The following is a 12,392-nucleotide window of genomic DNA, read 5'->3' as shown; positions in this document are numbered from 1 at the left end:
GGAGCAATCGGCTGTCATAGGCTGATGACAAATTTGTTAAAAAAAAACAAATTAATTAAGTAAAAAACAAACAAACAGGGTAGTAGTGATCAGAGCCCACCAACAGAAATCTCTGTTGATGGGCACAAAAAGGGGCCAGGGAATCATTTGTGTGCCGAGTTGTACTGACCTGCAGCGTGCCCTTAAAGCTGCAGTGGCCTGAATTGTAAAAAATAGCCTGGTCACTACTAGGGGGATGTAAGCCTAGGGTCCTCAAGTGGGAAATAATCAGAACAGTGGGTGGAGCCTACAACAGCCAATCAAAATTCATCTATTGATATTCAAGGGGAATAATTAAATTGCTGCCATTCTTATACTCTTGATAAAAGCGCACACAATATAACAATAATATAAATATATATATATATATATATATATATATATATATATATATAAAAAAGTGTGTGTGTGTGTGTGTGTGTGTCAGTCAGTCAGTGTGTGGCAGTGTGTGTGTGTGTGTGTCACTCAAAAACGGCTTGACCGATTTGAACGAAACTTGGTATGCGGATCCCTTACTACCTGGGATGATATGTTGTGGGGGTCTCGGGTCCCCCCCTGCACACGTGGGCGGAGCTACAAACAGCAAATCATATTTCACCCATTCAAGTCAATGTAAAAAATGTAAAAGGCTGCCATTCTCACAGTGATCAAGCCAGAGTCCCCACACTTGGCACAGTTGGCCACTTGGTGACCGAGGTTACAAATCCAGGAAAAGTGGGCGGAGCAGAAAACAGCCAATCAAATTTCAGCCATTCATTTTAAATGGGAAAATGTAAACTGCACCCATTCTTACACTGTTAATCGCAGGGCTCTCAAACTTGGCACACTTGGTCACTGGGTGAATAAAATTAAGATTCAAGAAAGTGGGTGGAGCCTGCAACAGCCAATCAAAATTCACCTATTGATTTACAAGGGGAATATTTAAACTGCTGCCATTCTTACACTGTTAATGGCAGAGGCTTCAAACTTGCTACAGTCGGTCATTGGGTGACTGGGGTTCAAATTCACTAAAGAGGCAGGGCCACGAACAGCCAATCAGATTTCCTTTGATAAACTGCTTCCATTCACACATTTTTGATTCCAGGAACCTGAAAGCTCACAAACTTGGTCACTGAGTGTCTGTGTGTCAATTTTACAAAAAGTGGGTGGAGCCAAAAACAAATTTCCCTGGGAAAATATAAACTGCAGCCATTCTTACACGGTTAATGGCAGGGTTCTTAAACTTTGCACAGTTGGTCACTGGGTGAATGAGATTAAGATTTTGGAAGGTGGGTGGAGCCTACAACAGCCAATAAAAATTCACCTTTTGATTTCCAAAGCGAATATTTAAGCTGCTACCATTCTCTTACACTGTTAATAGCAGATGCCTCAAACCTGGTACAATTTGTCACTGGGTGACTGGGGTTCAAATTCAGAAAGGGGGCAGAGCCACAAATAGCCAGATTTGTTTATTTTTCAATGGGAAAATACAAAGTATTGATACCAAGGACCCCAAAGCTGATAAACTTGATAATTGAGTGACTATGTCAAGGTTAGAAAAAGTGGGCGGTGCCAACAACTACATTTTTAACGTGGCAGGGTTCCCAAACTTTACACAATTGGCCACTGGGTGACTGGGATGAATATTCAGAAATGTGGGTGGTGCCTACAACAGCCAATCAAAATTTACCTATTGATTTTCAAGGGGAATATTCACATTGCTACCATTCTTACACTGTTAATGGCAGAGGCCTCAAACTTGATACAGTCAGTCATTGGGTGACTGGGGTCCAAATTCACTTAAAGGAATACTATCGATGTATGCATTTATTTTTAAATGCTGTATGTTGTAGCACACATTAGGACAAGTACTAGGAGCAATTTGATTCCTCACACAGCTGTTCCTCTCAGCTGTAAAATCCTCTGTCAGTTTTGGCGTCCGTGTTGGATACAAATGTATCTAAAAACTGAGGGCTCCCAGAGGGCTAGACCATGTCTGAACAGGGGAGTTGCTATCATCTCCTCAGTTTATAGTTTAATTATCACCTTGCTGAAAGAATCTTATTAATATGGTGGTAATGGGTTAAAGATTCTAGCAATGTGTGTTTTTTATCTTTGCTTCTCTTGACTGATATAGATACTAATAATGCTAATTGTAGACAGTGGTCTGCCCCTCTCAGCAGCTTGTAAAGTGGATGCAGCCTGGAGTGAATCACCTCAAGCAGGCAGCCAGTCTGAGTGTAAACACAGCTAGTGGTATAGCTAGTTATATTCCAGCAATATTACAGCTCACTTAGTTACCTGTTACCACCTCAGATCAGCCTATTTCTCCTCATGTCTGCTGCATGCTGTGAGTGACACAGTGAAATATATTTGTGAGCTGTGTGACAGAGTAACCAAGCAGCTCAGGGTGACCCAAACTACTATGAGCTGTGTGAGAAATGAATTTTTAAGTAGGGATAGCAAGAGAGAGACCTGGGTGAATAAATAAAGTGCGCCTAGCACTAGTGGTAATGTGTACACTAATATAGAGTGTTAAAAAAAAAGTCGTTTCAATCGATAGTATTCCTTTAAGGAGGTGGAGCCACAAACAGCCAATCCGATTTGTTAGATTGATTTCAGCCATCCTGTTATTGGCAGGGTTCTCAAACTGGGTGGGTAGGTGACACAGTTGGTCACTGGATGACTGGGACTAATATTCAGGAAAGTGGGTGGAGCCTACAGCAGCCAATCAAAATCCACCTTCTGATTTTCAAGGTGAATATTTACATTGCTGCCATTCTTACATTCTTAATGGCAGAGGCCTAAAATCTGCTACAGTCAGTCATTAGGAGACTGGGGTTTAAATTCTGAAGGGAGCAGGCCAAAAACAGCCAATCACATTTGTTTAATTTCAATGGTAAAATGCAACTTTTTGATGCCAAGGACCCCAATGCTCATAAAATTGGTCATTGAGTGACTATGTCAAGATTACAAATAGTGGGCGGAGCCAAAAACAATTAACTTTTTTCATGGGAAAATGTAAACTGCAGCTATTCTTACACTGTTATTGGCAGGGTTCTCAAACTTTGCACAGTTGGTCACTGGGTGACTAGGATTAATATTCGGAAAAGTAGGTGGAGCCTACAAGAGCCAATCAAAATTCACCTATTGATTTTCAAGGGGAATATTGAAACTGCAGTCATTCTTACACTGTTAATGGCAGAGGCCTCAAACCTGCTACAGTCGGTCGTTAAGTGTCTGGGGTTCAAATTCAGTAAAGGGGTGGAGCCACAAACAGCCAGATTTCTTTGCTGGATAATCTGCTTCCAGTCACACAATTTTGATGCCAGGAACCCAAAAGCTCACAAACTTGGTCATTGAGTGACTGTGTGTCAAGGTTACAAAAAGTGGGTGGAGTTAAAAACAGATTTTTCTGAGAAATTGTAAACTGCAGCCTTTCTTCACTGTTAATGGTAGGATTCTCAAACTTTGCACAGCTGGTTACTGGGTGACTGGAATTAATATTCAGAAAAGTGGGTGGAGCCTAAAAATGCCAATCAAAAATCACATGTCGCTTTTCAAGGAGAATATTAAAATTGCTGCCATTCTTGCACTGTTAATGGCACAAGCCTCAGACCTGGTACAGTTGGTAATTGGGTCACTGGGGTTCAAATTCAGAAAAGGAGACAGAGCCACAAACAGTAAATCAGATTTGTTTCATTTCATGGGAAAATACAAATTGATGCCAAGGACCCGAAAGCTCACAAACTTGGTCATTGAGTGACTGTGTGTCAAGGTTACAAACAGTGGGCGGAGCCAAAAACAAATTTCACTGTGGAAAATGTAAACTGCAGCCATTCTTACACTGTTTATGGCAGGGTTCCCAAACTTTGCCCGGATTAATATTCAGGGAAGTGGGTGGAGCCTATAATAGCCAATCAAAATTCCCCTGTTGATTTTCAAGTGGAATATTAAATTGCTGCCATTTTTACACTGTTAATAGCAGAGGTCTCAAACCTGCTACAGTTGGTCATTGGGTGACTGGGGTTCAAATGCTGGAGAGGGGTGGAGCCACAAACAGCCAATCTGATTTGTTTAATTTCTATTGGAATATACAAATTATTGATGCCAAGGACCCCAAAGCTCACAAACTTGGTCATTGAGTGTTTGAGGGTTAGGGTTAGAAAGTGGGCGGAGCCAACACCAGTGAAATACATACCCAGGCAGCGCCGGGTCATCAGTGGGTGGAGACAAATACAGATTTCACTGGGAAAATGTAAACTGCAGCCATTCTTACACTGTTAATGGCAGGGTTCTTAAACTTTGCGCAGTTGGTCACTCAGTGAATGGGATTAATATTCAGAAAAGTGGGTGGAGCCTACAAAAGTGAATCAAGCTTCACAAGGGGAATATTTAATTGCTGCCATTCTTGCACTGTTAATGGCACAGGCCTCAAACCTGGTACAGTTGGTTATTGGGTAACTGGGGTTCAAATTCAGAAAAGGGGGTGGGGCTACAAACAGCCAATCAGATTTTTTTTCATTTCAATGCAAATTATTGATACCAAAGACCGCAAAGCTCACAAACTTGGTTAGTGAGTAATTGTGTGTTAGGGCTAGAAAAAGTGGGTGGAGCTGACACCAGCCAAATACATACCCGGGCAACGCCGGGCAATCAGCTAGTGCAATATAAAACAGGCAAATATGGCCTGCGAGCCTGAAGATATACACCAAACAATCGGTGGAGCGCTATCCTGTCAATAGTTCAATGGATAGTAATAAAGTAGGGGGAAGCGCTCAAAAGTTCAGTCCCAAGACTCAAATAAGTCAAAAAGGCTTCAATTTTCTCACGGAGATGATAGTAAACACAGTTCATGTAGGGGCGAGTGGCACCTAGATACCAACCCCCTAAGTGGATTGACTCACCAGATGGAGCGGCATAGCTGGGCCCATCTGCACCTCAGGGGTATTGGCCACCCCTCAGCCTCTCTGGCAATCCTCCTCCACAGCGTATCTGCACAGGAACAGATCCTCCAAAAAGAAGCACAACAGACGCTTCACATAGCGTAAAGGGGAGACCTTCCCAGATTTATTGTAAAGAATAAAAAATAAATAGGACAAAGTTGCTAGCGTGGTTAGGGACTGGGGAGTGGGCGACCATATACCTCAATGCGGCGGTGGGGTCGCGTCCCGCTCATACAGTCTCACAAATTCAAAACCCGCCGCTAGTACAGCCAAATGTGGCGTGCGCCGACCAAACACCACGTCCGGTGACGTCAGGCGTCACGCTGCTCCGTAGCTCGGCCCTACGCGTTTCGTCACTATGGCGACTTATCAGGGGCATCTTAGCGGTCCTGCCCAATCCCTCGCCTCAGAAGAAGAATGGTATGGGCTCAGAGGCTTCAGCTTGCAAGTAGTTAAAGGAGGAGGGGGGGGGGGTTGTAATGTCCCCCCCCCCCCAAAAAAAAAAGCTAAACCAGATCCCTTGCATGTCCCCCAATTTTTGTTTCATTTTCACTGGTCTGGGCGCGTTTGCCTAACTTCAGGGACTGTACAGTGCAAGCAGTATTGTGGGAAGTTATTTATTTTTTTAAGCTACAGTAACAGGCTTATCCCAGCATGCAAATAACAAAGCTTCCAGTTTCTGATAAGATAAGGACACTATGACCAGAAGGTAATTGAATTCCCACCCACCTTCCCCCCTTAAAGAGATTACACAGGTTGTCTAGGTGATGTTTGCTGTGGGAGCACAAAGGGGATAAGAGGCAACAAATTCAATTTAAAACTGCATTAAAGTGACCCAGAGACGGCGAACTCCAAACTTTTTTTTTTTACTTACCCGGGGCTTCCTCTAGCCCCATAAGCGTAAATTAGTCCCTCGCCGTCCTCCCATTGTCCTCCATTCAGCGGTAATCAACCTCGGTAACGGCTCAGTCGGCTCCAGTCTGAGTCAGCTGGAATCTCCTGCACATCCGCGGACCTTCTGCACATGTGCAGAAGACCCCGCCTGACGCCACTGAGCCTGTTACTGGAGCTGATTACCGCTAAACAGAGGACAGCGGGCGAGGGACGCAACCATGCTTATGGGGCTGGAGGAAACCCCAGGTAAGTAAACAACTTTGGATTTCACCATCTTTGGCACACTTTAAAAACAGCAAAAAAATTAAATGTAAGATGAGATTACCTCAATGATGACACTACATTAGGCAAGTTTTATTACACTCCGGCAACGCAATTCCTGGGTTAGTTAGATCCGAAGGTGCTGTCTTTCCAGGGGCCCAACTAGTGGGGAGTATCTCCTGCAACTGCAGGGGGCCCCAGAGGTGTGTGGGGCCACAACTACTAACCTCTCCTCCCTCTGATACTGCAGATCAGGTGGTTTGTGGCTACACTTGTTATGGGTGGGGAGATCCTGGTGTCCACACTTGTTTTATGACCTTGTGAGATGGGCCCCCAGGCTGTGAGGGTCATCAGGGCAGGCAAGGGAAGGGGTGTGACCATTACTGGCTCCCATCAAAGATTTGCTGAGGGCCCCATGATTTCTAATTCTAACCGCTGATCGTATGAAATAACGACTTTGCAACGCTTTGTTGTAGTTTTTGTTCAGTTCCATCGAGTTTTCCTGAATGAAGATACCGCGTAGGTAAACTGACAGGCCTGACGCACTTTGTGCTAAAATTGTTCTGTACTGTTATCGGAGAGAACTACGTGGGCTGAAACGAGAACAAAAGAAAAATAAAAAAGTTTATAGAACGCAATCTTTTCAAATGTCTTATAAAGTTTGTGATTAAGTGAAGAACACATTTTATTTAGGTTTACTCCATTTATAAGCACACATATTCTAGTTAAAGTGAACCTCCGGACTATCTACTCAGCAGAACTGAAAAGGCCTGGTGTTTCTTTAACAGTTTCACGGCATCAGAACCTTGTTTTTCTTACCAAAGCATCATTTTAGCTGTATTCAAGCTGCATCCATCAAAGAAAACTGCCCGGGTTTTTTTCCCTGATGCTGTGCTAAGCATGATGGGATTTCCTATGTTGTTGTCCACGTTCAGTGATGCTCAAATCCGACCCGGGAGACATCCGGATAGTTGCTATCCGAATATTTCCCAGGAATTCTGTGCAGGGGGGGGGAGGGGGGGTTAATCTTACCTGAATGACGTCTTCATCGGGTCCGTACGCGTCGCCTCCCACCATGCGTTCCAATCGTCGCATTCGCCGGTCACATAACTACAAACACTTTCTCCTTCCGCGTTGAAGGAGGAATTGTTTGTGTCACGTGACCGGCGAATGCGGCGCTTGGAACGCATGGTGGGAGGCGACGTGTACGGACCCGATAAGGACGTCATTCAGGTAAGATTGAAACCCCCCACCGCACAGAATTCCTGGGAGATATTCGGATAGCAACTATCCGGATGTCTCCCGGGTCGGATTTGAGCATGCCTGTTCTGGTTGCCTAGCAACTGGGAGGGGTGATCAGCACACAGGACAGTTGGAACTGTGTCCCATACTCCCTGTCACCTCCTTTCAACCAAAAAGATGGCTGCCATCATGAAATCAAACATTTGCCTGTTCTTTTAAAACAGGGTGGGCAAGAGATTATATTACCTATCTATTTTAATTAACATAACTAATGTAACTGACAGCGTCAGGAGCAAATGAAAGCGGCTCCTGACCAGCTGTCAGCACTCTGCCGTCACTCTGCATGTGGCGATGGGGCAGCGTAGTGACCGGAGGGGGGTAAGTGCGGTAATTCGTCGGCAGGCGTTTTACCATGCCAGAAGCCTCTGGTCCTTAAAGTGCCCCTGGTACAGAAGTGGTTACAGAGGAACTTTAGCAAAAAGGGGAAAAAAATAATCACACTGCAAAGTGAGAAGTGAAATAGACGATAGATCAAGAAATTATAGATATTGGCCGTGCAATTTGTTCATATTGCTTGATCCACAATCAGCTTGCACGCCACCATCTTTACTACTGGCAGACCTGAAAAAAAACAGCACCAACTGCCATTATGTATAACCACGCCCACTAACAATGCGATAGGCTAAAAGGTTGTCTTTTTTTTTAGATATACAGTAAATATGCACATAGGGAGATATTGCTTGCTTGGCAGTTAGAAAAAGCAGTTATTTACCACAATGCAACGAGCTTCACAGACAGGAATATGTCAGGTCGTAAGTTAGGGACCTAGGTCCTTAGAGGGAATTTGAAGTGAAAAAAAACGTATGATATAAGGATTTGTATGTGTAATACAGCTAAGAAATAAAACATTAGCAGCAGAGATATGAATCTAATACTGTTTCCAGTACAGGAAGCTTTAAGAAACTCCAGCTGTTATCTATGCAAAAGAGCTTCTGTGACTTTCAAAGTTGCAGAGAGCTCGGTCTTATGAAGCTTATAATGTGAAGTGTCTGTCACTGTATTTTGTTTATTCTGCAGAGGAAAGTTCAAAAGGTCACTAGCCTACTCTGTGAAATCATTTAAGAATGCTGAGTGTAGTGTGTAAACTGCAAACCACTTAAGCCCGAAGGGTTGAAATTTTTTTTACATCCGAGCAACTTTCACCCCCCATTCATTTGCCAATAACTTTATCACTACTCATCACAATTAATTGATCTATATCTTGTTTTTTCCGCCACCAATTAGGCTTTCTGTGGGTGGTATATTTTGCTAAGAGCCACTTTACTGTAAATGCATTTTAACAGGAAGAATAAGAAAAAAATGGAAAAAATTCATTATTTCTCAGGTTTCAGCCATTATAGTTTTAAAATAATACATGCCTCCATAATTAAAACTCACGTATTGTATTTGCCCATATGCGCCGGGTATTTCACCGTTAAAATTATGTCCCTATCACAATGTATGGCGACAATATTTTATTTGGAAATAAAGGTGCATTTTTTCCGTTTTGCGTCCATCACTGTTTAGAAGCCCATAATTTATTAAATCATATTGATATACTCCTTTGACATGAATATTTAAAAAGTTCAGACCCTTAGGTAACTATTTATGTTTTTTTTTTTTTTTTATTATTATAGTAATTTTTTTTTTTTTAATTTAAACTTGTATGTGGGTATTTTTTGGTGTGGGAGGTAAACAGGGTTTTTTTTAAATATATTTATAGGTTTATTCTTAAAACTTTTTATTTTTAGGTGTAATTTGCTATTTGGCCACAAGATAGCCAGAATCAAAAAGTCCTGGGAGCGATCGATCTCGCTCCCAGGCAGAAGAAAGGAGACCAGAGCTCAGAAAAGCCGCAGCGTCTGAAGAGACACTGTCGGCTTTTCTCCGGGGGGGTCCGATCAGCGAAAGGGATTTATAATCCCTTTCACTGATCGGTGGGCTAGCGGCCAGCAGCGGGGGCGCGCACGGGGGGGCCCGCGGGCGTGCGCGCGACCCGCGGGAGTGCGCGCAGCCCAACTGGACGAGAAATCTCGTCCAGTTGGGCTTAAGTGGTTAAAGAATGATGCAATGTTATAAAAAAAAAAAAAAAACGATATAACTGACTATCGTTCTATCAATTATCTGTACTACACATACAAATTATATCATTATGTATTTATTGTATTTATAAAGCGCCAACATATTACATATTCACCTTTCATCTGACGTCGAAGTAACATCAAATCAACCTGCCCGCAGGACACAGGCCCAAAACCGCCATCTTGGACTTTACACCAAAGACTTGCGATTGCCGCATGGACTACCAATAACGGTATTTGAACTGTATATCCAGACATTCTGTTTCTTTTCATCTCTACTCTCTATCAAACCAAACTGTTCTAAAGTAAGCTGTGTGTATGTAGTTTAGAAATAAACTAACGATTTTTATCGTTCAGTATTGTGCCTGTTCTGGCCATCTGATTGCTGCTATAACGAATCTGCCCTCTGAAGAGTCAGTCATACTACCGCATTGTTTTATGATTTGCTTATAATTGTTGATTTGCTAGCTAGGTTGTAAATAACCATTTCTTCCTTCTAGGATTAGCTAGTATCTGATTTCCTGTGCGGAATCAATAACTTTAGTTTTCTCGATTGGATACAACCGAGATTGCATTATATATGGACCCAGTTACCTTTCTTTAATGTCGCATTGCTCACAGTCTTTAAGCCTTTGGAAGTGATTATTCCCCGAACGGTGACTGGAGCGTGTTGAACGTGATTGGGCTGGCTACCGTATTATGCTAGCGGGAGTCTCTTTCCTCCCAACTGAACTGGAAGAGTGGTGGCAGTGTATTTACGCGATTTCCAGAGCGAAATCGATATTTTTAGTTTACCGATTGTATATACAATCAGGATTGTTCATCTATGGACACCTCCAACCAATCTTAACCGTTTACTACGCACACAGTGAATTTGCCTCCAGCAGCCTCTAGTGCATGAGACCTGCATGGCAACAGTGGCCTAGTAATACGGGATTGGTGGATGTTTGTCCCATTACATATTGTCGGCAGCTGTGCGACCAATCTTTATGATCAGTCTGTTCACCGTACTTCCTGCGTATGCTAACGGGAGCAGATTAGACGGGATTGGCACGCTCTGTCGCCCTTTTCTTTCTTCCCTCTGACGATCCAGCAACCAGTATCGTTGTCCGTCTGCTCACCGCACTTCCTGCGTACGCTAACGGGAGCAGATTAGACGGGATCGCGGGGCTGGATTGTCACATTGGCTTCAGTGTCCCTTTAACTTAGCAATTTTTGATGACGATAGCATGTATGGGGCTCTACTATTAACCGCTAAAGTTGGCACGAAATTACACAAAATCACAGATTCTGATTACGTTTACAAAATTATGAATTTTCCCCAAAATTATGTTTTTGCATTGTAATTGCGAATTACATTGAAAAATTATGATTATGCAAAATTTGTGCTCAGGCATGTCCGGCACGGGGGTGTGGCCACGAGAAGCCTCGACCGGTGGGTTGCAGGAGATTCAGGGACGCCTCTGGCCTATCCAGAGTCTTCCTGCTACTGCGGTGTGTCATCTTTCACTTTTAATCAGCTCTAGGTACACTTTAACCTCCCTGGCGGGCTATTAAAACCGCCAGGGGGCAGCACAGCACTTTAAATTTTTTTCTTTTTTTTTTAATCATGTAGCTAGCCTAGCGCTAGCTACATGATAACTGCTGTGCAGCGGCATCCCCCCACCCCCTCCGATCACCTCCGGCGATCAGAGCAAACAGGCTTCCCCTGTCGCCATGGTGACGATCATCATCGACGTTGTGACGTCATCGGGAGTCCCGATCCACCCCTCAGCGCTGCCTGGCGCTGATAGGCCAGACTGCGCAGGGGGTCTTGGGGCGGCACGGTGGGTAGCGGCGAATTGGCGCGGAGCGGCGGCGATCGGTTTGTACACGCAGCTAGCAAAGTGCTAGCTGCATGTATAAAAAAAAAAAAAAAAATATGCAAATCGGCCCAGCAGGGCCTGAGAAATCCTCCTGCGCGGCATAAGCTCGACCTGAGGAGGGTAAAGAGGAACTCCAGTGAAAAGAACATAATGAATAAAAGTGCTTCATTTTTACAATAATTATGTATAAATCATTTAGTCAGTGTTGCCCATTGTAAAATCTTTCCTCTCCCTGATTTACATTCTGACATTTATCACATGGTGACATTTTTACTGCTGGCAGGTGATGTCAGTGGAAGGTGATGCTGCTTGTTTTTTTTTTTGGCAGTTGGAAACAGCTGCTATTTCCCACAATGCAATAAGGCTCTCACAGTGTGATGTCAGCACCATGGTCCTGACATCACACTGTGGGAGGGGTTTCACCACAATATCAGCCACACAGAGCCCCTGATGATCCGTTTGAGAAAAGGAAGATTTCTCATGGGAAACGGAGTATCAGCTACTGATTGGGATGAAGTTCAAACCTTGGTCACATTTTCTCTTTAACCTCCCTGGCGGTATATTAAAAACCGCCAGGGGGCAGCGCTGCCGTTTTTTTTTTTTTTTTTTTTAAAGTAGCAAGCCTAAGGCTCGCTACATGATAGCCGCTGCTCAGCGACATCCCCCCAGCCCCTCCGATCGCCTCCGGCGATAGGCGATCAGGAAATCCCGTTCAAAGAACGGGATTTCCTGGAGGGCTTCCCCCGTCGCCATGGCGACAGGGCGGGATAGCGTCACCGACGTCATGGACGTCGTGATGTCTAAGGGAGTCCCGATCCACTCCTTAGCGCTGCCTGGCGCTGATAGGCCAGGCAGCGCAGGGGTCTAGGAGGGGGGGGCTCCTAGACCCCTGATAGGCCAGGCAGCGCGGGGCGGCGCAGCGCTGATAGGCCAGGCAGCGCGGGGCGGCGGCGATCGGTGTGCTGGCGCAGCTAGCAAAGTGCAAATTACGCAAATCGGCCCAGCAGGGCCTGAGAAAACCTCCTGCGCGGCTTACCCCGAACTAC

At 44.3% G+C, this 12,392-nt stretch overlaps 1 protein-coding gene across 2 annotated transcripts in view; it reads right to left on the bottom strand.

Annotated features, from left to right (window-relative positions):
* Positions 1–5,457: 5,457 nt before the first annotated feature.
* Positions 5,458–12,392, bottom strand: part of MTERF2 (mitochondrial transcription termination factor 2) — a 194,757-nt gene continuing 187,822 nt past the window's right edge. For both annotated transcript variants that reach the window (XR_011030597.1, XM_068278330.1), the window contains one exon: positions 5,458–6,712. Coding sequence is in view for 1 of the 2 variants with exons in the window: in XM_068278330.1 (XP_068134431.1) it covers positions 6,691–6,712 (22 nt within the window). In the remaining variant the exon portion in view is untranslated. The remainder of the gene's footprint in view (positions 6,713–12,392) is intronic.

Source organism: Hyperolius riggenbachi, chromosome 3 (assembly GCF_040937935.1).
Source record: "Hyperolius riggenbachi isolate aHypRig1 chromosome 3, aHypRig1.pri, whole genome shotgun sequence".
Taxonomy (NCBI): domain Eukaryota; kingdom Metazoa; phylum Chordata; class Amphibia; order Anura; family Hyperoliidae; genus Hyperolius; species Hyperolius riggenbachi.
This window is presented reverse-complemented; position numbering and strand designations above follow the sequence as displayed.